This window comes from Martes martes (genome assembly GCF_963455335.1).
Source record: "Martes martes genome assembly, chromosome: 10".
In the NCBI taxonomy this organism is placed as follows: Eukaryota; Metazoa; Chordata; class Mammalia; order Carnivora; family Mustelidae; genus Martes; species Martes martes.
The window spans coordinates 73,789,173-73,816,232 of record NC_137898.1 but is presented as its reverse complement, the minus strand read 5'-3'; the positions used below and the strand labels follow the sequence as shown (position 1 = coordinate 73,816,232).

At 35.7% G+C, this 27,060-nt stretch overlaps 1 protein-coding gene across 1 annotated transcript in view; it reads left to right on the top strand.

The window, feature by feature from the left end:
* Positions 1-27,060, top strand: part of NOX4 (NADPH oxidase 4) — a 161,155-nt gene that overhangs the window by 38,259 nt on the left and 95,836 nt on the right. Inside the window, exons 8-9 of the mRNA XM_080816132.1 lie at positions 4,320-4,392; positions 9,221-9,301. Coding sequence (XP_080672258.1) covers positions 4,320-4,392; positions 9,221-9,301 — 154 coding nt within the window. The remainder of the gene's footprint in view (positions 1-4,319; positions 4,393-9,220; positions 9,302-27,060) is intronic.

Below are 27,060 nucleotides of genomic sequence, written 5' to 3'. Positions count from 1 at the left end.
TGGATTGTTCAAATATGCATTTCAAAACATTTGCTACATTATTTCCAAATTTGGTAGAAGCTTGTATGATGAGAATAAAATGCACAGTATCCAATTTCAATTAGAGAAACCCTCATAAACAAATAGAATTGTGTTTCCAGTTACATTAGAAACAACAGGATAATGAATACAAGATGGTATATTTCTGACCACATCTGGGTATGGATGAAAATGATCTCTCAGTTTCATCTAGAAATGGCAGTACACTGCAGTCATTCATTTTAAAGGCAACTAAATAACAAATGTAATATGCATAGATAAAAAGTAATAAGAATAAACCTACAAGCATGTCTTTTCGTAAGGAAACAAGTATAGTTTTTGCTTCATACTTTGAATGATTCAAATAGAGAGTGTACTTCATTTTGGCAAGTGACTTTGCCCAGTAAGCTTTGACTAGCTTAGTCATTTCCAACCTGTTTTTCCTGACTCCTGAAATGTATGTAGTAATAGAGGCTAATATGTTGGGTCTTAGCTGAGCTGTCCTTGAAAACTAGGTTAGGGTGCCTTTTGATGTACCTGGAAAACACTCAAGCTTGGCTCTCTTTTAGCACTTAATGCCCTAGGTTGCATTTGTCTGCTTATCCTGTCTCCCACACTGGACAGGGATTTCTTTTAGAGCAGCGTTCATTTTTTTTTTTTTTTTCTCACTTAACAGTAGACTACAAATGTCCAGAAACTATTCACTGAAAATAAAAGCCATTTGTTTAACTCTCCTACTTGATACATAGATCTCCTTTACAGTATCCAGATAATCAGTTAGCTAGCTTCTATTCATTTGATTCCAGTGACAGAAAATCATAGCTTCTTAAAGTACTCCTTTTTTTGGTGGGTGGGGGGGACCTTTGTAATTGTAATAAATTTTTTAGGATTTTATTTATTTATTTAAGAGAGAGTTTGAGCAGGGGCAGGGGTAGAGAGAGAAGTAGACTCTCCCCTGAGTACAGAGCCTGTTATGGGGCTTAATCTCATGCTTAACTGAGTTGAAATCAAGAGTTGGATGATTAATCGACTGAGCCACCCAGGCGCCCCTAATTTGTTCTCTTCATTTTTAATTTTAAGTAACTTATCTTTATTGATCTGGTCTGTTACTTTGTAAATTACAAACTTTGGTCTTTTTATACGTCTGGGAGCTAGAAAGGAAACATGAATCCTTTAGATAAAAAAGATAACTTCATAAATCTGAAAGCATTGAATTGATTCTCCTAAGTTTACAGATGAGATCCAATGAGATTGGGGTTTGTCCTAAGGGACAGTAATAGGACTGTTTAATCCCAGAATGGGTATCTCATTGGCTAAGCTGTCTGCTTCATCTTCAGATGACTGATGCCAACTATTTTATTACCCACCCCCCAGATCCTTCCAATACATTTTCCATGTTCTGCTCTTAAAAGGATTTCTCTAGTTAAATGTTTGAGGAAAGATCTGTTCAAATTTAAACTGGTTTATTGGTACTAGTACTTGCCAGAGACTTTAATTTACTAATGTGTCCTGTGACTCTTCAAGGAATAGTTAATACACTTTTGAGTAATAGAAACTAATATCTCTAGAAACTAATGTTCAAATAATATACTTTAGAAATTATGCCTCTACACTAAACATGCTGTTTTTTCAGGTGTCCTCATGAAATGACTTGTAGACATTCCATAACTAATCTTGACATATTTAGAACCACATGGGAAACCTTGTGGGCAGACCCAGTAGACCTTAATGAAGCCCCAAGACAGTTATCGGAAAAGCCTCTCCAGCCACACATTTCACATCATGGAGCCATCTGGGATTCTATCATTTATTTATTCATTAGGTCAAATAAGGGTTTTTTGTTTTGTTTTGTTTTGTTTTAATTACTTAAAGCAGAGAGAAAGACCTCCTCTTTTTTTCTTCTTCAAATGTATTGAGTTATAATTGAAGTACATGAAATTATTCATATGTAAATTATGTTATTCAATTGGTTTTGACATATGTATACACTTAATGAAATCAAGACCAAAATCAAGATGAAAAATATATCTATCATTCCAAAAAGTTTTTTGTGCCTTTATAATGCATTCTGCCCTTTACTCCTCTTAGTAACTAATCTGCTTCCTATCACTGGAGAATAGTTTGGATATTCTAGAATACTATATAAAAGGTATCACAGAGTTTATACTCTTGGGATTTTTTTGAGGGGGAGAGTGTCTGGCTTTTTTCACTCAGTGGAATAATTTTGTGATTCATGTATGTTGTGTATAGTTCATTTTTTTTAGCTGCTGATTAATTTTCCAGATACAGATATTACCACAATTGTCTATCCATTCATTTGCTGATGGAAATTCGAGTTGTCTACAGGCCTTAACTGTTAAAAGTAAAGTGGCTATGAATATTTTTGAACAAATTTTTACGTAGATATATGTTTGTGTTTTGGGGAAATACTTGGGAATAAAAAGGCTGGGACATTTTATAGGCGTGTTGTTCTTTGTAAACAGCATTTCTCTGTATTATTAGTCTTTTAGTGTGAACTAGTACAGTCATCTTGTTCTTCTCTTATCCCTAGGAAGTTAGTACTCACCTGGGGCAATGGGAAAGATGAGGAGAAGGGAGTGCCCTGGGAAAGAAGTGTGGAGAAGAGATGATTTGGTTTAAGCATATCAGGAAATAGAAGTCTTGTTAGGCTTCCAAATCTGTACATTGGAAAGACTGAGGAAGAAAGAGAATCCAACTATTAAGTATACAAAAACGAATTCCTTAATTTCTCATGTGGCTCTTTACAAGTAGAAACTTGTTTCCACTGTACTGAGATTTCTAATGTTATTTTGCAGTGTTTCTAAACTGTTGGGATTCTAATGAAGCATACCTATGGTGCTCTTTTGTTGTTCCCAGCTTGTCTGCTTCTGCTAGTGGCTTGTAGTTCATGATGGCCCTTCTGTTTCCTAGGTGGTTCTTTGGCAAGGAGAGAAGTTGGGTGACGCCTGTGCTTTTGGAGATACAATTGTTTCAGTAGCTTTCCATATAGATTTAAGATGGATTCTCTTAGCTCTGGGTTATTTGGGACTTACTATTGCTTGTATGATTGTAAATAAGTAAATAATGTAACTTATCGACAGGATATTTTATTTGGTAGGAATAAGATAATAAGAAATGAGACTATTGTGATTTTAGTTCTTTTTGATAAAGCATATCAACTATTCATTTAGGTTATGCTATATGCGCTAACATTGGATTTTTAGCCACCTATCACATCACCATTAAGTTTGAAAACCAACAGGTTTACACAGTTTTTTCTTTGTTAAAAAATGGTATTATATAATATCAGAAGCACTGATTACAGCATATTTTCCATACTAAAGAAACATCAGCACTCTAATTTTTTTTTTCCTTGAGATCTACTATTGTTTTATTCTACACTTAGAATTGTGGTTTTTAGAAAGCTTTAGGTTTTGTTTATTTTTTCTTTAAAATTATTCATTCTAGATAGTAAAGCATAAGAGAAATTATTTGAATTGAAACTGAAGCAGATACTGGTTCCATAAAAGGGAAGGGAGGTGCTGAGAGAGTAAGGGAGTTTTAGTATTGTGGTGGAGGAAAAAAAAACAACGCAGTAAATGGTGTTCCATGTCAACCCAGCCCTGTTGTGTATTTTTCCCTCCTTTAAAACAATTTTATTAATCTATAATTAGGATCTAATAAATTGTATCTATTTAATGCATACTCTCATAAGTTTTGACTCTTGCATATATCCATGAAACCATCATCACTATCAATATAATGAACATATCTTAACACTCCGTCTTTTACATTTCTTCATGTCTTTGGAAGTTTTTCCCTCCTGCCCCTCTTTGCTTCCCCATTAAACATATATTTAATTTCTGTCTGTTGTTTTCTTTTCCTTTCCTTTCCTTTTCTTTTCTTTTCTTTTCTTTTCTTTTCTTTTCTTTTCTTTTCTTTTCTTTTCTTTTTTCAGTGTTCCAAAACTGTCTGTTGTCTTCATCACTGACATTCGATATAGTATGTGCATTTGGTAGAACGTGTCCTAAGTATGTACACATTCACCATTCTGAGTGGGATACTTGAAAATACTAAGGTGGACTCTTCTGTTAAAGGTAGAAAGGCTGCTTTGTCTTAAGTACCTTGAAACTGTGCTAATTTTAAAAAGCTTTTTTGGAGAGGGAACATACAAGGAGATAGGCGATTTGAATTGGGCTTCCCACAGAGCAGCATGGTAATTTGGATTTTAAAGTAATAATTTTTCTACTTTTTTCTCAGTATGGTTTAAGCTGAAATGTCCTTATATCCATTTTTTATAGTTCCTGGGCTGACAGGGGTCGGCATGGTGTTGGTGCTCTTCCTAATGATTACAGCTTCTACATACGCAATACGGTGAGTGTCAGAGTCATTATTTCAATGTTTACTGGCCAGAGTATTTAGATTTTCCTCAGATTATCTTCACTTTCATATGTAAAAAAAGGCTTGATTAACTGGAATGCTTAGCCAATGCAATCAACATTCTGGCCAATGGACTATTTTGAATAACTAAGAGTGAAGTAGAAACATTTCTATGTATCATTTCCTGTTTTTGAAAATTCTCATTGTTTGAGTCAAATATTCTGTGTTGGTAAGGAAACATATGGAAACTTTTGGATGACTAAGGAAATTTGAGTTCCTCCATCTGAAGGATAGTGTATCTCTATGAGACATGAGATTGAATTCAACATGTATCAGAGGAATATATCACAATTATTTTGTAACTCATTTCCTGGTATGAGTTTGTTTTACAGCAATTTAATGTGGTATTCTAAATGAAGCTTTGGAAACATGGTTAGTTGACATCTGTTAAAATAATCAGAAATATCTGCATGCATATTTATTCATCTAGTTACGTATTTATTCATCTAGACTTTGAGCAACTGCAGGCATACATTTTCATGAGCACTTTCACATGTTCCTTCTGATAGATATATTCTGTATTTCAGACTATTTTACAGCATCTTATGTTTCTGGTCAAACTTTTTGTTTAAGAAAGCAAAAAGAAGAGATAATACGTAATATTCAAGAATCCCCAATCATTCTCCTTGCTGAGATGTGAAATTTAATGGAAACACACACACTTGCACGCATATACACACTTTAAAAATAATGGTTCGATAGAGTATTTTTTAAAAAGATTTTCTATATTTGTATTTATTTATATATTTTAGAGAGACAAAGAGAGGGCACACATGTGATCAGGCTGGTTGCGGGGTACAGAGGGAGAGAAAGAGAGAGAATCTCAAGGAGACTCTGTACTAAGTGCAGAGTTGGACACAGGGCTCGATCTCATGACTGAGATCATGACCTGAGCTGAAATCAAGAGTCTGATGCTTAACTGACTGAGCCACCCAGGTGCCCCAACCCAACAGAGTATTAAAATGAGTCTATCCTTGCACTTCTGAACCCATCTGTATTCATATCTACATGCAATAAAATGTTACAAATTAACACACCACTCAGAGATTAGCACTATGAACTTTCATAGGAATTAAAAATCACCTTACAAGAAGGCAAATCAAATCTCTAACATCAGTGTATGAGAGTGCCAATTTTGTGGGGAGAAATTTTCTTTTAGTTAGGTAAAGCATTCATTTAAAAAATTTCGTTTAGGTATTCTTGAAGGAAAATTAGGGCATCTGACATTTATTTGCAAGATTGAAGATATTTGGGTGTTCTACATCTAGAAGAAAAAATCTGTAATTAAGAGATAGTTTCATAAAATGGAATATAAAGATTAGCTTCTAGTTTCAACTGAGCCATGACATTTGTGGTCGTAATAATTCAATGAATGTTTATTAATCTTTAGTTTTTCATTGCTTTCTTTTTAAAAAAGATTTATATATTTATTTATTTTAGAGAGGGAGAGAGTGCACTCATTTGTGAGTAGGGGGAGGGACAGAAGAAGAGGGAGAGAATCCCAAGCAGACTCCACCAGACAGCAGAGCCCAAGTTGGGGCTCATTTGCAGAACTGTGAGATAATGATCTGAGCTAAAATCAAGAGTAAGCTGCTTACCAAAAAAAAAAAAAAAAAAAAAAAAAAAAAAAAGTAAGCTGCTTAACAGACTGTGCCGGCCAGGTGCCCCATTTTTCATTTCTTTAAAAGATACTATAAAATCATCTCTACTTTTTCCAAACTTTATTGGGGGAATCATGGAATTTTTTTTTAAAGATTTATTTATTTTAGAGTGATAGAGATGGAGGGAAAGGGAGGGGCTGAGGCAGAGGGAGAGAAAAATCCTCTGCCCACTGGTGCAGAACCTGATGTGGGGCTTGATCTCACAACCCTGAGATTATGACCCGAGCAGAAATCAAGAGTTGGATGCTTTAAATGACTGAGCCACCCATGCGTTCCTGGGGGGAGTCATGGAATCCCCAGGGATTCCCTGGATCATGGAGATAATCTTCTTCTACCTTTTGTCTTTACCAGTGAGGAAATAAAACATTAGAGAAATGGAGTGAACAAATGGCCCCTCTGTTTGAGTAGTTGAATATAGTCTAGTAATTCACCAGTGGTCCATTAGTGCTCAATATTTTAAAATAAGTTAATAGGGGCACCTGGGTGGCTCAGTGGGTTAAAAGCCTCTGCCTTAGGCTCAGGTCATGATCCCAGGGTCCTGGAATCGAGCCCCACATCGGGCTCTCTGCTCGGCAGGGAGCCTGCTTCCCCCCTCTCTCTGCCTGCCTCTCTGCATACTTGTGATCTCTGTCAAATAAATAAATAAAATCTTAAAAAAAAAGTTAATATATTTTTAATAACAGGTGATAGGAATACAAACACATTTTCATCTCAATAGACTTTTTAAAAGTGGTGATTAAATCTGAACTCTAGTTCTGAATTAGAATACGTAGAATAAACTAGAAATTAATTTCCTTTATAGAATTAAAAAAATATAAAAGCCAGAACTGAAATCATACTTACCAAAGAAACATAAGATACATTCCTAAGAAAATTATGGAAAAACCTAAGTGGTATTTTTTAATTCTACCATTATTTATATATGATAAGAAGTGAAACAATTTTAATTATTAGAAAGGGAATCATTAGAAAGAATGCAACAAGTCATCATTATTTCCCATTATTCCCAATGGAATAATATATATATGTAAAATCGTCTAGCCAGAAAATCCAAAAGAACTATGGGAAAAAGAATAGTATTATACCAAATTAATTAAAGATTTGGAATAGGTAAATGAACACAAAAACAAATACTAAAAATTGCTTTTATGTAACAGCTACTATCAGTTTGGAAATTGAATAAAATAAAAAGGTACCACTCACAATTGCAACAAAAACAAAGAACATCTGGAAATAAGTTTAATAAGCAACTATTGAGAGGCACCTGGGTGGTTTAGTCAGTTAAAGCATTTGCCTTCAGCTTGGGTCATGATCTCAGGGTCATGCTTCTCAGGGAACCTGCTTCTCCCTCTCTCCTGCCCCTGCTCATGCTCTCTCTCACTCCCTCTCTCAAATAAATAAATAAATAAATGAAATCTTAAAAAAAAAGAAAAACTATTGAAAGCTATATAAAAAAACACAGACCTTCACTGAGAGACATAAGTAGAGATTTGAATAAAGACTGTGTTTATTCCATAACTCCATGAAGATGGAGTTCTTCCTCGGTCATTTTATAGGTTGTTGCAATTCCAATCAAAATCCAAGATAGATTATTTTGTTTGTTTTTGAACTTAGCAAAACAGTTCTAAAGTTCATCTGAGGGAGCATCCAAGTACATGTTCCAGAGAGGAGTAAAAGGGGGAGTGTGGCTTACTAAACATTAGCATGATTAGGCTTCTTCAGTAACTTAAAACAGAAAAGGACTTAATTGCAAAAATGACCAAGGAATTGAATCTAATGACAGAGTTCATAGAAAGCTCTGGAAGGGACTTTGCTATATATATGAAGCTGTTGAATAAAAAAGATGCCATAACAAAGTTATGAGGAAAGTAAATTTGTATGAATGAAATTCTAGTAAGTTAGAGGTAACTGTAAAAAAAAATTATGCCATTAAAAATTTAGAAGAAACTTTGCCCAATAATAAATTATTGTAATTATATGGAACTAGTAAAAACTTAAATTTTAAATAGTTTACATACGACAATTTAGAAAATGTAGAAATGGATGATTATCATGAAGAGATAAATCACAGAAGAATTAAAAGCAAGTAGCACACAAAGGAAATAATACCCAATTCCACTTAATACAAAATAATGGAAACATATGAAGTGGAGTCTGGGCTTGAGAAACAGGCTCTCCTACTCTATAGTGCGGTTTATAATTGATACATGTCTTCAGAGAGCAATGGGCAATGTGTATCAAAAACAAAATGTGTGTCCTTTGACGTAGTATTTCCACTTCTAGGAATTTAGGTTCAAAAAGAAATCAGATATGTGCAAAAAAGACATACGTTACGAGGATGATAATGATTTTGTTAGCAAGATAGCAAAAGCTGTGGATAAAGTAAATTCCAGTCAATTGGATACTACTTAAATCAGGGTTTCTAAGAGGGTCTAGGGGTTGTAACAGAATCTTCTGAGAAGCTTTTACCAATTTCTGCCCTCCACCTCCAAGATTCTGCTATGAATATCCACCCAGACATATGAAATGAAGTAACTGTTAAGTCTTTCTACTTTTCTCAAAAATTTCATAGATGGTGCTTATCATACCCTTTCCTTTTCAGGCTCTTGGTTCTCCCCCAGGCCAGTAACATCAAAGTGTTATTTTTGACATATATGCTGTTCAGGAAAAGAATAGAAAACTTTAATGAGCATTTATTTAATTTCTCCCAATTTACCTTTCCTTTGGACTACTCCCATAGTGTGTATTGGGATAAGAGCATTATTTGTTTTAGATATCATTTGGAAATTGAGCATAGTGATCAAAAGGACAGTAAAGATGCATATTAGCATTCTATTACTTACTCCTCAATCTTACATCATCATAACTTTAAATATTTTATTTTAATTCCTTCCATGTATCTTTATTTGAAATACAAAGAACCTTCAGAATTATAAAGTGTTATTTATAATTTTGTCAGTTCTCTCTGCATGATGTGTTAATACCTTGATACTAGTAGATGAATCTGAGATAACTCTTATTTTAACTTTCTTCAATTGTGACATGTATCTGAAATGATGGAATGTAAAGTAGCATTGAAATGAAGTTATTTGCTTTTTCAGAGTTTCCAACTATGACATCTTCTGGTATACCCATAATCTCTTCTTTGTCTTCTACATGCTGCTGATGTTACATGTTTCAGGGTAAGTTTAAAAAATATTTTTAAATATTTTTGAAAACATGTATACCTAAAAATGGGGTAATGAAAGATTATAGGAATTTTCATAGGAAGGGGTAAAATTATTTGGTTACTCGGAATTGAGAATTGGGGTAATGAAAGATTATAGGAATTTTCATAGGAAGTGGTAAAATTATTTGGTTACTCGGAATTGAGAGTAGTCTCAAGAATGAAGATAGTTCTACTTTTAGCATAGCATATTTTAATGAAAGTAGTATAAAAATGTATTAAAACTGAAAGAATTGGGGCATCTCGGTGGCTCAGTCAGTTAGGCATCTGCTTTCAGCTTGGGTCATGATTCAGGCTCTTGGGCTTGGACCCACATCTGGCTCTCTGTTCAGTGGGAAGCCTGCTTTTCCCTCTTCTGTTCCCCCTGCTTGTGCTTTCGCTCCATGTCAAATAAATAATTAAAATTTAAAAAAAAAAAGAGTTACTTGTCCCACAGTATTGCAGGTTTCTTTTTACGAGATGTATTTATTAGAGAGAGAGAGAGAGTGTGAACAGGCGGAGGGGCAGAGAGAGAGGGAGAAAGAGACAGAAGCAGACTCCTCACTGAAGATGAAGCCCAGTGTGGGGTTTGATCCCAGTACCTTGAGACCATGACCTGAGCTGAAATCTAGAGTCAGACACTTAACCAGCTGAGCCACTCAGGTGCCCCCACAGTATTGCAATTTTTATAAATTGCAGTCCTCTATAGTTATATCCTTTTTTTTTTTTTTTTTTCCTTTTTGGAGAGAGAAGTAGAGGGAGATGGGGGAAGTGGCAGAGGGAGAGAGAGAATCTTGAGCAGACTCCATGCCCATCATGGAGCCAGTCACTGAGCATGATATCACAATTCTGAGATCATAGGGACGCCTGGGTGGCTCAGTTGGTTAAGCGGCTGCCTTCGGCTCAGGTCATGATCCCAGCGTCCTGGGATCGAGTCCCACATCAGGCTCCTTGCTCAGCAGGGAGCCTGCTTCTCCCTCTGCCTCTGCCTGCCACTCTGTCTGCCTGTGCTCGCTCGCTCTCTCTCCCTCTCTCTCTCTCTGACAAATAAAATATTTAAAAAAAAAAAAAAATTAAAAAAAACAATTCTGAGATCATGACCTGAGCCACAATGAAGAGCTGGACAGTAAACTGACAGAGCCACCCAGGGGCTGCTCTATGGTTATGTTATACTCTGATAATCTCTAAGAGAAAGTTAGTAAGAAGAGAAGACTTTAAGAAAGTATTTTAGTTTTTGTATTTTTAGGAATTCCTTATGTCTTGCTGCTGCAGAATTTATAGCAATGGAGTTACCAGTTTTTAGTTTAAAAAGGCCTAGCAGTCCACAGCAACATTTTTCTAGATATGTCTCCTGAGGGAAGGGAAATAAAAGCAAAGTAAACTATTGGGACTACATCAAAATCAAAAACTTCTGCACAGTAAAGGAAACAATTAACAAAACTAAAAGGCAACCACTGAATGGGAGAAGACACTTGCAAATGATTTACCTGATAAAGGTTTAGTATCCAGAATAAACAAAGAACTGATATAAGTCAATACCCCAAAACCAAATAATCCAATTAAAAAATGGGCAGAAGACATGAACGCGTGCCTGAGTCGCTCAGTTGGTTAAGCTTCTGGCTCTTGATTTTGGCTTAGGTCATGATGTCAAGCCCCACATGAGGCTCCACATTCAGTGGGGAGTCTGCTTGAGATTCTCTCTCTCCCTTGCCCTCTTCTCCTCCTCCCGCTCATGGGCACACACTCTCTCTAGAAAATGAATAAATCTTTAAAATATCAGCAGTAGACATCAACAGATATTTCTCTAAAGAAGACATCCAGATGGCCAGCAGACATAGGAAAAGATGCACAACATCACTTATCATCAGGGAAATACAAATCAAAACTACAATGAGATATCACCCCGCACCTCAGGCTAAAATAAAACACACAAGCAACAACATGTGTTGACAGGGATGTGGAGATATCGAAACCCCTCCCCCCCTTGCACTGTTGGTGGGCCTGAATACTGGTGCAGCCACTGTGGAAAACAATATGGAGTTTCCTCAAAAAGTTAAAAATAGAACTACCCTATGATCTACCAGTCACACCACTGGGTATTTGCACAAAGAATACAAAAACACTAAATCAAAGATACATGTACCCTTGTGTTAATAGCAGCATTATTTACAATAGCCCAACTATGGAAGCAGCTCATGTGTCCACCCATTGATGACTGGATGAAGAAGATGTAGTATATATATATATATATATATATATATATATATATATACACACTGAAATATTATTCACCCATAAAAAAGAATGAATTCTTGCCATTTGCAACTATGGATGGATATAGAAAGTATAATGCAAAGTGAACTAAGTCTGCCAAAGAAAGACAAATACCATATAATCTCACTCCTCTGTGGAATTTAAGAAACAAAACAAAAAAGCAAAAGAAAAAAAGAAAGAAAGGCACAAACCAAAAAACAGACTCTTAACTATAGAAAACAAACTGATGGTTACCAGAGGGGAAGTGGGTGGGGGGATGGGTGAAATAGGTGATTAAATAGGGATTAAAGAGTACACTTATCAGGATGAACACTGACTATTGCTTTTTTTTTAAAAAATTTCAAGTTTTTATTTAAATTCTAGTTAGCATATATGGTAAAATTTGTTTCAGGTATAGTATTTAGTAATTCATCACTTACATATAACCCAGTGCTCTTCACAAGTGCCCTCAATACTCACCACCCATCTAGCTCATTCCCTGCCCTCTCCTTCTATCAGCGCTTAGTTTGTTCTCTATAGTTAAGAGTCTCTTTTGGTTTGCTTTCCCCGCCCACCTTTTTTACCTTCCCCTGTGTTCATGTTCTGTTTCGTGTTATATATTTATACACACACACACACACACACCCCATATCTTCTTTATCCAGTGATCAGTTGATGGACAGTTGGGCTCTTTCCATAGTTGGGCTGTTGTTGATAATGCTGCTATAAACATTGGAACACTGATTAATGATTAGAATTATTGAATCACTGAAACTAATGTAACACTGTATGTTAACTATACTGGAATTAAAATATAAAACTTAATAAAAACAAATAAATAAAAATAAAAACAAAACAAAAAGGCCTGGCTGCAATAATACTTACAGAGAAAGCCAAACGTTTACAATGACCAAAGACAAGGATGTGTCAAAAACATCAGATCACAAAGGGAAAAAAGAGCATATCCTAAGATTGTTACAAAGAATATACTCCAAATATTCTTCTTTTTTTTTTTTTTAAACAGAGGAGTTCCTTTTTTTAAAAAAATATTTTATTTATTTATTTGACAGAAAGCTAGAGAGAGAGCATAAGTAGGCAGAGTGACAAGCAGAGGGAAAGGGAGAAGCAGACTCTCCGCTGAGCAGGGAGCCTGACATGGGGCTTGAGCCTAGGATCCTGGGATCATGACCTGAGCTGAAGGCAGCCACTTAACTGACTGAGCCACCCAGGTGCCCTCTACCCCAAATGTCCTGAAAACTGTGTCAACCGCAGCAGTTTACTCAATGGTATAGTGTTTAAAATAATCCATTAGCTTAGAGGAATGAAATAATATAGGTACATAATATGTATGTATATAATGTATGTACATAATATGTATCTCTGTGATCACCAGAGTGGACTGTGGTTTCGTCTTGAGACTCACACTAATATGACACAATAGGCCATCGTCTAACTTCAGGTTTGCTTGACTGAGTAGAGTAATAGAGGATAGGAAATGTAGAAAGTCAATAGGATAATGTCGGGTCCTTCTTCTTTGGGGATCCCTCTGGTTGGTTAGAAATCGTTTCCCACTTCTTCTCCCTCGCCCCCCAACTTAGTTTCAAGATGAATAAGCCACATAGGTAGGCATGGACTACCTTGCCTTGCATAAGGCTCAAGCTCCACAGAAACCAGTATCTTGGTAGCAGCCCCAGTCTCCTCAAGGGACACCCTCCGTTGTGAGAACACACCTCACACAGTAAACTGAGGTCTGTGAGTCCTGAATGATTTTATAGTTCACTCATAGACCTCCTGGTCCAGATGCATTCCACCAATAATAAACAATGTTGCCTGGAAACACAGCTGGCATTCCCCATTTATCATAGCCCAAAATGTTTCCAAGGAGACAGTGTTTGGAGAAAGGTTCAGATCTGCTGTTAATCCTTTCCTCAGAATGTTTTCTAACATACTTTGTCTGTACAGTAGGTCACATACATAAATTATGTATTTATTTCAGGGTGCATGTTTAAAATGTTTTTTTTTTTTTTCCCCTCTGATTTTGGAGACCACTGTTTTAGAGAGCAGTATTATATGGGTCACTCTTATATGTCCTCATGGCTCTTATATGTTCTTATATGGCTCAATTTATTCTGTACTGGGTTCCAGAACATACAGTTGTAGAGCATCAGAAACATGGTCTCACATGATTGTCCTGGCTTCTGGTTAGTCATTCCTGCCACACACAGAAGAGGGCCATGGTCTGAGGAAGCTCTGGGTTCTATTCTTTTCCTTTTGCAGGGATAATATGTTCTATGGAATATTAGGACACCAAGAAAGCTCTCAGTACAAATTTGGTTTATACTCTGTTATTTAAATGGCTTGTTTGGCTGTCAGGGCTATTATCATAAAATGCACTATGAGTAAGCAGATGCTACTAATGTTAACTGTAATTTAAAATAATTACATAATACTTACTATATGCCAAGGATAAATTCAAAATAATTTAGATGCTTTATGTTTTCAGGGATCACAGTTTTAAAAGGATAAAATAATATTGTTAAATCCCCTTTACGCGTCAGAAAACTGAAGTTTAGGGAGAGTAAGTAACTTGCTAAAGTTTACTTAACTGATGGATCCTGGATTCAGATTCGGCCATTCTGACTCAAAAACTCATTAATTTTTTTTATTACTAGGTTTTGTGTTTTTGGAGAGCTCTGTACTGAGAACTGGGTGTTAAGAATTTTTTTAAAGGTTAATATCTTGTTTTATCTGGGATTGTGGTCTCTCTCATCTATCTGTAACAGATGAGAGAAAAATGCAGTCATTTGTTAGTATAATTCATTATTCATTCTTTTGCCTTTATGTCGTACTAAGTTAAAACTGAAAATATCTGTTTCTTTGTAATTCAAAATAGAGTCAATTTTTTAAAAAAGGTTCAGGAGTTCAAACAGATTTCTTAAGTTTAAAGAGGCTTGTATTGAGAGTTCTCTCTTCATTTTTTGGATAAAAGAAGGCATATTTAAATTATGACTTTACTTTTGTAAAACAAGGCTCATAAACAGAAAGTGACTTTAACTTATGCAACGAAATAACAAAAGGCATCTGCAGAGTGAATTATATATAATCAATTTCTTAAACTAACTTGTTATAAACTATTAGTAAAAAAACCTCTTCTAATACTGAAATCAGTGTCATGCAACAAATATATAATTCTATAAGGATTCTATAGTATACATTTTCATGAAATTAAGTTTTTATTGAACTATATTTGATAAAATTATATATACTGTATATTGCAAAGTAATATATTTTAAGTATACACTGTGATAAAATACATATGTGTTGTGAAATTGTTATCCCAACCAAATGAATTAACATATCCAACACTTTACAGTTACCTCCCCTGCCCATGAGGATGCTTCAGATCTACTCTCTTAGGAAATCTTAAGTATATAGTATGCTATTATTAACTATAGTTATCATGCTATAGTTAATAATACTTAGAATTTTCCATCTTGTAACTTCAGATCCTCAGAACTTTTCCATCTTATAACTAAAGTTTTATAAACCTGCGAAGTTAAATTTTGAATAAAGCCACATACATTATACTCCTGGTATGGGAAAGCTTACTGCTGGTAAAAACTTACAGCTTTTTCAAAATTGAGTATTTCTCAAAAAAAATTTTTTATTGCTAAAGGATCTAAGTAAATCTATTGAAATTATTATCATTTGTGCCAATGTTGAGAACATAGATTATCTTTGCTTTATGAAATACCTTGATAATTTCATTCTCTAGCTTTTGGTCATATAAGGAAATAAAGTGCTGTTATTCAAAATAAGTTTCTTGGATTTATATTGAGATTTCTATTAAAGGGTGTACTTTATGTAGGGACAGGAAATCAGATTTTCTGGGCATTTACTCTTTCCATCAGTGTGCTATAAGTACAGTAATGAGGTATAGTGGAACAATATAATATATGATCTTTAGTCTCCCAGCATTGGTAATTAGTTTAGAATTAAAACATCAGTTGAAAGAGCTAGAGAGAATTTTAGACTGAATATTTTCCATGTATAAACATTTTCTTTTCAAGAATTCTGGTAGTTCAGAATTAAAGAGGCAATGTAGACTGGGAATTTAAGAAAATTTTAGGCTTCAAGGATGCAATGATTAGAGATTGTTGGCTAGCTTCTCCGCCTAAGCAGACTTTTGCAGTAGGAGGAGTAGTGATTTTTGAAGGTCAGTTTTGTTTTCACAGAATCTCAAATTTTGAAGGAAGCTTAAAGGATATCTTGAGTAAGATGCCTTGAGTCTCCCATACAAACTAAGTAAATATGTAATTCTGAGAAGCCAATTCTGTCTTTAGGAAACTCTAATTTTCACAAAGTTCTTTCCCTTTAGAGACAGAATTTATTTTACTTTAATTTAAATCGGGGACTTCAGTGGCTGTGACTAAATCTCCTTCAAATTCTGCTCATCTGTTCCTTGCTTGATAATCATCTCAGATCACCTCATTATTCCAAACTTTAAAAAAAAATATATGTTAACAGTGAATATTCATTGAGTGCTTACCTTATACCTTACTAAAGTTTGATCTCATTCAATCCTCCCAACAACCCTGATAAAATCTGCTGCTGTTGCTGTTGTGGTTGTTGTGATGATGATGATGGTGATCATTATTCTCATTGTCCAGGTGACAGAGCAGGGGTAGTGGCAGGTGAACTAACTTGTTAAAAGTCATGGGTAGTTAGTAAAAGAGTTTGGGTTTGAACCCAGGGATCAGATTCCTGGGCCCACACTCCTCACCACCAACTTAGGCTGGCTGCTGTTTGGTATGCTTCCCTTGGATCCCTTTAAAAAGTGGAAACCACACTACATGCAGTGCTCTGGGTGTATTTGATATGACATTGGCAACATGGAAAATTTATCTTTTTTGCTCCAAATATTGCAGCCATTATTTAGGACCTGGTAGTCTTATTCCATAATTACCCGTCCCTTATCTTAACCTAATTTTCATACTTGTTAACCTGTGTCTTAGATTTTTAAAATCATTTATAAGCAAATCTATTGCATGAAACCCTAAAAAAAATTTCATATACACTCAGCTCAGATGTTTCTTTTCAGTGGTCAAATGTATCTTTAAAATATGCTGATTTTCCTTTCCAAGAGGTCAAAAAGCATGGCAATTAAGAGGTACATCACTAATAGCTGTAGGACCTTGCCAGATAATTTGTCCTTTTTTTTTTTCTTAACTACTAGATGGGATTAATAAAGTCACTTACATCATCAGGTTGTCTCAGTGAACACTCACTAAATAAGTGAATATAGCAATGTGAGCATCATATAGGCATATTCAAGGATTAGCATAAAAAAATTATACTTTTGCAAATACCTAATAGCTATATTAGGAAGAAACCCTACATTTAACTGTTGGAAGAATCTTTGTTTTTGTTTTTGTTTTTATGAAGACACAGCACTTTTGAAGAGCCCAGATTTTCCTATCTACGAAGTAATTTGATGAAAGTATAATGAAAACTGCTTAGCAGATCAAAAGAATATTCCTTGAGAGGGCAACAATTTTTATAACATTGTTAGGTCTCAAAAATTCAATTGATTTTAACAATAAAGGTTTACTCTGGAACTTGCAAGACAAGCCTCCTTCTGAGGGGATTTTTTTTTCTTTTAATTTTTAATACACCTTTCTAGGAGGTTGCTATTTGCATGCTGTATTAAAGGTATTTCAATTCAGAAGACATTTGAGGGAAAAAGAAAAAGCCAAAACTATTTCCTCTTTTCAGACACGAATGTAACTGGACATTTCTTTATTTTCATTTGAGAAACTCATCAGGAGGATATATATACTGCCATTCTCACTTACTGATAAAAGGGATATTGGAGGGAAAAGCAATTATGAGTGTCACAGAGCCTCAGCTGAGAGACTAACCCTACTCCTTTGATAGGCTTGTGGAGGGAACGCATTGTAAATGAGATTTGGCACCTTGGCCTCTCAATCGCACCAGAGTCAACACCCAACTGGCTCTAGCTTGGGGTGTTAGGTGCATATTGACTGTATTTTACTTTTTTATTTGCATGAGAGAGGAATCAAAATGTCATGATTCTGAAAAAGGGAGGGGGAAAGGCCCCCTCCGATGCATGTATGGCAATTAATTGTGTAAATAATATTGTTGTGCTAGTTCTGCTGGACCTCTCAGACCTTATTTTATTATATAAATTAATATATATTATTTATTTATTACATGCCACATTGTTCTTTCAAACAGAGCTCTTTGCCTTTTGGGAATACTTCCTGGCAAGAGTTCACTGAAGAGCATGATTTATATTCTCTTTGAATCCTTTTTTCTAGGGGGATTTAAAGGGAATGGGTTTCTATGTGCATGTTTCTAAAATCATTTATTCTTTCAGCGAGGGCTGGGCAGCCTTTGTCCGCAAGGACATTAAATGAACCAGAGGCACTGTCGGCTTCATAGGAGTTTAGGCTCAAGAAGTTAACCAGGGTTAGACAAATATTTATGAAGTTAGGCTTTCTGTACTGGCTTATCCTCCCTCCACTAGGCCCTTAGGAGGAGGAAATTAAGAACATTCTGGTGGAGGGTAGAGGTATTTATGCAGTTTGGATAAGCGTTGAAAGTCGCTGATTCCCAAATATCTTCTCTTTCAGAAGCCACTTGCACTGAGGGCTTGTTTCACCCACACCGGCCCTGTGATCTTCCCACTAGTCAGAGACATTTGCTCCTAAAAAGTCAAAGGGAACTTGGTGAAACCCAGGGAGAGGAAGGCCCAGAGATGTTATGTTAAGCCAACTCTATTCTAGCACCGGGTAGAATAATTTATTTTCCTACACCTTCTTTTCCATGTTCCTTTCCTGGTCTCTAGATTTGAATTGGCCATATAATGTATTGTCCAAACCAGACATTTCTGAGAATGAATTGGAATGCTGTTAATAACTGAGCAGTGACTTGTGGGTAAACCAGGACATATGGTGATGTCATCTATTCCTAGGCATTAGGGGAAAGTTCTGGGCGAATGAGCCACAAAAGATCACCTTACCTCAAATAAGGGCTCTGCATAGGTATTTGGGAGACTAGAACCTTCAAATAATTAAACACAGTAAATTTGTGTAGCTTTGTCCTACTTTACAGATCATAAATGAATGTCCTCTACCATGTTAGGTAGAAGGTGAGGATTTGCATGTTCATGGTTGTGGCTCAATCTTTTGTATACTACTCATCACTCTTTTAGGTAACGTGTTCTGAATAGTTCCTAGGTGCTTAATTTCTGATAGGTGCACATCATTATTGTAAGTTTGATGCCTTTTACTTCTACCTCAAAATCCTACTCCTCTTTCAGTAGAGTGGGAGTTCTCTACTTGGATTCATAATCTCTAAGAGTCATTGAATTATTGCTAGGATCCATGAGTTCCTGAATACAAGCCTGTGTGTGTGTGTGTAAATATATATGTGCATATATATTTATATTTAATATATTATACACACACACACACACACACACACAAACACACTTTTAGCTTTCATTAGATTCACAAGGCTGTATGTGGCCCAAAAAATATCTGAACTGAATGAAGCCTTTTAAAGCTAGAGTTTTGCTAGAGAGCTGTAATATTACATTTATACATTTTATATCTCTTCTTCAGTTTTATCCAGAGTTCAAAACAATAGATTGTGGGGAAAAGAAACACTGGGACAATTTTATTCTCACATGATGGTTCTGTAAGGAGAACTTACCCAATAAATATAGCTTTGAACCTGTCAATCACATTATCATTTTAGAGGGTAATAGTGATACTCATCATAATAATTTCCAAGGTTTATATAATAATTCAGTATGTGACAGGTACTGTTCTTAGCACTAATTTATGCACACATCATATATACATAAATGCCCCCCCGATGTGCACACAGAGGTTTTTTTTTTTTTTTTTTTAATCTCCTAGCACTATGAGGTAAGTACTATTCTTATATACCTCATTTTACAAATGGGAAAATGAGGCACAGAAGGTTAAATTAAATGATTAAATATAAATGGCTTTAAATGGTTATTTAAAACCACCTAGTTAGGGCCTGCTAGGGTGAAGGATTGACCCACAGTCTGTCCGCAGAATCTATGCATTTAATTTCTAATCTTTTCTTGAATTAATAAGTTATTTATTCATGGCTTGGAAGGCACTTTGCTTGCGAATGAAATATATTCATGTCACGTGAAACTCTGGAGTAAACTGTCCAATTTATCTATAAAAGTTGTTGAGTGTTATGTGTGTTTTGTGGGTTTTGAGTAAGAAATTCAATTTTGTTACAAGTTACATAGATTTCAAGGTTTTAAAAGAAATTTAGTCCTCCGAGAAGACAGTAAGAAGAAAATGAAAAAAATTTTGTGTTGTTTTATAAATGTTTTTTACAACGTTCAACCTTGTTATGGTACATAATAAATAAAACTTTGTAATAATCCTAATAATAAAATTATATCTATGATACATTAACATCCAAAATTCTTCCAGGTGACTTGAAAATAACAATGAAAAAAGCTAGGTTCTAGACTAGAGCTAATAAAAATACAGTGGAAGAGATACTCTTACCAGTATTCCTGTTACACTGTGTGTATGTGGCTCTTTGTTCAGCAGACAGGTGGTGCACATATTTCAGAATCTGTTACCAGGCCTCATTGCCTGTCATTGCTCACAACATAGATTAAGGAGAATAGGAATTGTTCAGAAAAGAAGAAAGAGCTTATGTATATATACTCCTTGAAAATATCCTGAGGGAAGAGAGAAAGTCCCATAAATACCGTATATCCAGAAGTACAGAAAAAGATACACTATGTAAAATCTTAAAAGGGAGAAGTTGGGCTACAGCTGGAGTTGTGGTTGAATTTAGTCTAGTGCTCTCTTCTGCCTACCCCATTATCGATCGTGGAGTTCCAATACGAAAGAGAAAAGACGATACAGCAGTGATATATTCTAGGTTAATTATACTGTTTTTGAGGGCAAGAATGTTTCTTACCCATCTTTATCAATGGGAATCCCTGTCACAAGCCACCATTGAGTGTGTGCTGGATTAAGTGGAGCTGTATTAATTGGCTTTTGGCTAGGAATTTGTTGTCCTTCTAGGCCCTCCCAGGTTTCCCCAATTATCAAAACATTGCAGATAACAATAAGAAATAATCTGTGTATTTGTTTCAGTGTAATTGGATTCCCATTTGGGGACCATCGCTTATGTTCAGTGTTCTCCGGGTAATAAGTTCTTATGGTAACTAGTATATCAATTCTTGTGCCAGAGGAATTAGTCTTTAAGACCTGATTATTTTGGGGGCACCTGGGTGGCTCAGTGGGTTAAGCCTCTGCCTTCGGCTCAGGTCATGATCTCAGGGTCCTGGGATCGAGCCCCCGCATCGGACTCTGCTCAGCAGGGAGCCTGCTTCCTCCCTTTCTCTCTGCCTGCCTCTCTGCCTACTTGTGATCTCTGTCTGTCAAATAAATAAAATAAAATCTTAAAAAAAAAAACAGACTTGATTATTTTGGTCATCTTGCAGATTGGCACATATTTTGTTTGGGGATTTTTGTGTAATTCTGTGGCTAAAAATTCTTTGGATTGCAGAAGAAAATAATTTCATCTCTTTGTTTTCTTTCACTTTTTGACTTTTGAATTGTTTACCCAAATATATAGAGTGAATATAATTCCTAAAGGTCTAAGTCTTTCTTATCTGGAACTAAAATCTCTGTCACATAATATTTACGTATTGCCCATATGTTAATAACATAATATTCTATGCAACTATGATCTTTATGATGTGTTTTTCCCTCCACTTCTAATTTCTGATTCATAGGATTTTCATTTTTGTGTAAAAAATGATTTTTCTGTATATCAATTCTGGACTAAGCTGTTATGATTTATGTACTTTTGCTGGTATTTTATCTTGGAAGCAGGTGGAGGTAGGTATTGAGGTCATGTGGCTTTTTCTCCCTTAAGGATTCCATATGCCTGGGTAGATAGATGTAGGATATACAGAACATTTTCATGTACATAAATTCACTTGTGTTGGAAGCTACTTTTGTTCACAAGTTTTTAATCTAAATTGTAAGTTTACTTCTTTCCTACTTTGAGGATAGGAATAGTGAATTTCAGACCAAATACTTTCTCACATAATTTTAATCTCACTTTTCCTCCTGGATCTTATTCATAATAACAAGTGGTCCTGGTTGGGTGAAGGGTAACAAATTTGAGGAGGAAGGAGAAGAAAAAGGGCTAAGTTTAAGAAATATCTTTAGTACATTAGTGTTTTCTGAACTGTGAAATCATTCTTTTATTACCACCATCATTTTAGTGAGGCCTGAAAGCAAAGGATATACTAAAAAATATCGGATGCTTACACATTTTTTCTTCCCAAGAGGTCAAAGTCCTTTACTTTATATACCCATGGAGTAGAGAGGAACATGAACTATCTCACTTTTTCAGCTGAGGAAAGTTCGTAAAATGACCTATTTAACTTTACGCACTTAAGGAATGTTCCAGTCTTGATCCTGTATTCTTAGGCTCCAAGATTTAGTTTTGGAAGCTGCATCATGTCTGTGGCTGGCTACTTAATTTGCAGGGCTCACTGTAAAATGAAAATGTGAGGCCCTTTCATAAAAAATTATTAAGCATTTAGGGGCGCCTGGGTGGCTCAGTGGGTTAAGCCTCTGCCTTCAGCTCAGGTCAAGATCTCAGGGTCCTGGGATTGAGCCGCACATCAGGCTCTCTGCTCAGCAGGGAGCCTGCTTCCCCCCCTTCCCCCAGAGCACGGCTGAGATCTCAGGGTGAACTTAGAAATACTCTCTGCCTGCCTCTCTGCCTACTTGTGATCTCTCTCTGTCAAATAAATAAATAAACAAAATCTTTAAAAAAATTATCAAGCATTTCAAGACGGTGACAACAGAGTGTTGGACAAATCATGGGGCCTTTCTAAGAGCATGGTTCCATGAGACTGCAAAGGTCACATACCCATGATGTTGGCCCTGTCTGCGTTGTCCAGTCTTGTATGTTGGACAATACCATCAGCAAGAGCTAGACACAGTATGTGCTCCAGTCAAGCTGCGGAATGTGAGTTCCTTCAGGTATCAGTAGCAAGCGCCTAGGACAGAATGAAGAGGCAAGGACGTGTCTAGACCAGACAAAATGGGGTGGGAGTGAAAGCTTTGATCTGATACGTACTCAGATGCTTAGAGGTTCCCTGATGTATGCTGGATCCTTACCTTAGGAAAGCATGCCACATCTACATGCTGTTAACAAGTGGGTTGACAATTTAACTCACTTGATAACTTGTCTGCTTAGATTAGAATAGGGTCAAGGTCAGAGCACGGCTGAGATCTCAGGGTGAACTTAGAAATACTCAAGGGTGGAGAAGGATGACGTAAATTGCAGACTGATTTAATAGTATTTCTTACAAAGGTGAATGTGTATACATGGTTTACTTTACTAATAAATACCATTTCCTAAAATATAGACATGCTTTTCGGAGTTGGATTATGAGTTCAAACCCCCTTCTGTGTCTGTTAAAGCCAGATGACTCCTCAATCATGTGTTTCAACAGCAATCCAAACAAGAAGTTGTATGTATACTTCTAGCTATTCATGAAGTCCTTCAATGAATATATATCAAACACTTGCTATAGAGTATAGACACTGTTCTGGGCACCAGCAATATGGCTGAAACACAGGATGAATCCTTGACCTTAAGTAGTGTGCATTCTAGTGGATTCCACAGACGTCAGTGAATTCCAGTGGGTTTTGAAATAACGAATTTGGGTGTGTTTTCTTAAGCTCTTTTTTGGTATTGAAGCAAAGTAAAAAGAACAGTCAGAAACAGGTTGTTCTATTTTTTCTGTAAAGAAACATTTTGTGTTATAGAATACTAAGAAAAAAGTAGGTTTCTCATGGGGCAAGGGTTTTTTTCTCTACTTTAAAAAAGGATTAAAATCACAAACATAAAGGTTACATAAGTGACACTGCATTTGTTAGATATTTTTAACATGCAATTCAAGTAAGAATGATTTTGTGATTCTCCTTTCAGCACACATGGCATTCTGTGCTATTTAATTTTTGCCATAAAATATTTTTATGATTTTTGTGTTGTAACCGAGTGAGATTTATTCTGTGTACTATGCTATTTTCTATGACTTTGTCATTAAAAATATGGTAGTATAACTATAATGCCTCTTGAGAAAAGGCAAAAAAGAAAGGAACCTATTTTTTGGAACTCTGTTGAGTGTTGAAAGGACATCTTGAAATCCTATGAGTACCAAAACAATAGCATTCACAACCATGTCTTTAGAAATACCATAAAATCTTTTTATTTTCTCATGATAGCAGAACACTAGATGTTCCAAAGATATTTCAAAATCTCTCCTTTGGAACATAATACAACTAAAAAAAATGAGTAATTAGCATTCCTATTCCCACGTTGTCTGTCTTCTTCCCCTACCCCTGCTACATCACCATCTTAACTTGGCAAGACTCTTTGTTTACCATTCATGATCATCTTTTTCCCTTCCTGTTTTTCCTTTTGAATTATTTATCATTTAATTATGAAAAATACAACAGTATGCACAAGAATGTTCTCTTTATTTTAACTTCTATACTCTTGCTATGTGCAAACAAATTATGTGATTATTTGCTTTTAAAATCAATTCACTAGAAATGCACTGAAGGTCTACCATGCGCCAGAAACTTGCTAGAAGGCTGACAGGGTTTGGCAGTGAGAATGGACATGGGGTGGGTGGGGTCATATAAATGCATGAGACACACACGTGCTCAGCCTTTTCTTCATCTCCCTTGTCCCTCCCCCTAAAATGAATAAATCTTTAAAAAAAATCCCTCTTAGTTTGAAAGCTGTGTGTTATTGTAAACTACTCTCAAGCTGAATGGTGTAGGTTACCTCTTCTTAAAACCCTATGAAAATGGGTTTTTTGGTCTCATTTTGTAATTGTTGCTATCAAAGAAAGAAGGATGAGAGAAAAGATCTATAGACAGACAATGATCAACAAATAAAAAAATATCGCTCATCAAAACAAAACAAGCACAGAATCTCAGGTTAGATTTGGCTAAATAAGATGGCAGAGATACTGATGGATTTACATGGAAGGACACTGGCAGATTTTGAACTCCATGTTGAAAGGATAAGTATTGGGCATACCAGTAAGGTGCTACATGCCTTACTGCCTATTTCCTTAACATTTATAACAAACGTGTGTGGTAAAGATCAGTTGCCCCATCTTGGAATGGGTGAGAATGTTTGGAGTTTTCATCTGCCCAAGACCACACTGTCAGTCAGTGACCAGCCAGGTCAGAGACCAAAGTACAGAGTCCTTGCCCTGTACTAGGTCTTCCCTGACCCCTCCATTCTTTCTATGGACAACATCCTGAAATTAAAGACCAGTGTATGTGTGGAACAAAGCTGTACAGCTCTGTTTGGTTATAGATTTGGAAAAGGAGGAAGTATACTTCTAACTAAACCAGTAATTTCACATTCTTTTTCAAGTCCAGTTAAATGCAATACTTTTTCACAGTGTTACCAAAAAAATAGAAGTTCTTGTTCCTTTTGTACTAATACAAAATTTCTTGGAATTTTTAGAATATGCATTTTTAGAATATAATATTTCTTAAAACATTATATTTGGTGTCCATTATAATAATTTCATTCTGAAGAATTTTTAAATACAAATGTAGAGTAGAGATTAATAGGTAAATATCAGATATCATTTCATTATTCCACATCACTGTGAGCACATTTGTTAAAACTGAGTTATATCTTATGTGTGGTTTTATTGTTTGTGATTGTTTTGAATCCCTAGTATCAAATTTATTTCAACAGACATAATATGCATGTCTTTCTTTAGAGCTTAATGTGATCTTTCCAAATACAACTGAAGTTTCCGAAACATGCAGCTCAGTGTTTATATGCTAGACAATGCTGATCTTCCTCGTTGTCCACATCACTGAGACATACCAGGCATCCCTAAAAGGGATTTTAGAATATTACATACCCTTTGAAACACCAAGAATAGCAATGCTATGTTGGACTGAGCTGGCCTGAAGATTTGTACTGCATAGTAACAATGTTTGTCATTCTGAGGATTATTAGCACATGGGGTCCTGCCCACCTGACCACTTAAGACTTAGGGAGAGTAAATAGCATTCCTTTGCTTGACGGTAAGCAATCCACTTCCAATCCAACACACACACACACACACACACACACACACACACACACACGTTATCTGACTTTATTTCCAGGCTTTTGTTATTTTGAATCTCTTTCCTTGAGGTAGACTTCTATAACTAGCCGATTTACTTTATATGATACAGGTTTTTGGAATGAGGGAATTGAGGTTTCTGAATCCCATGCTTAGATGACCATTTAGGTAGTCTCTTAAGTCTCTCATCTGTGTAATGGGCATCAAAACGCTTACCCTGTATGATTATTTTGTTTTCAAGTTTAAGTCAGAAATAAATGCTTAAAAAAATCCTGACATCCTTTCTTAAATATTAATCTTCCTCTCCTTATCTTTTCCGTAGATACGTTATAAGGATCCAATGAACTAACATGATGTATAGTGACAGGCGAAGAGCATAGAATATGAGTCAGAACCGGGTTCAAATATTGGCTCTGTCACTTAGCTGCATGGCCCGGGGGTGTTATTTAATTTATTCAAATAGTTTCTTAATTTTTAAAATGGGAATAATAATTCCTATTTCATGCAGTTGTGCATATAATGTGAAATGTATATAAATTGCTCTTTGGGGACCTGATGTTCAACTGCACATTACTAAGGTCTTATTAAAATACTCTAGCCCAGTTATCTGTGGTCTCACCTCCATTCAGCATCTTCCAAGATGTCTTCTAAACTAGATTTTAAGTATTTGAGGTTCAGGGACCAGATTTGACTTCCTATCGCACTTTGTAGAATCACCTAGAATAGTGCCAAGTGCATTATGCCAAAGCTTGTCTAATTTCAGGCCAGTAGAATAAATGCCTGAGATTTTTGGCCACCCACCTGTCAGTCTTGGGATGGTCAGTAGGAGCAACAAGTTTGGGTAAATCTTTACTTATAATGGGACCTGAATCAAATTCATAGGCTTTCCGAGTATAATACCACAGTGATTGTATTATATGACTAGAATTCTATGAAGGGTTCTGTACTTTGCTCACATTTCTATAGTAATCATTAATTTATTTTGTACCCAGGCCATATCTACAACATTGATTTAAAAAATGGGTGTTGTGGGCTGCCATTGATGTTATACAATACAACCTGCTACTTAGAAACATACTATAATATATACTGTGTGCTGTCTAATGTCTCGCTAATGAGCACATAGTATTTGTTATACTGTATAATCTCATTATGATTAGTTATAAGGAAGAAAGTAATATAAAAAGAAGAGAGAGGGCACCGGGGGTGGCTCAGTTGGTTAAGCATCTGTTTTCGGCTTGGGT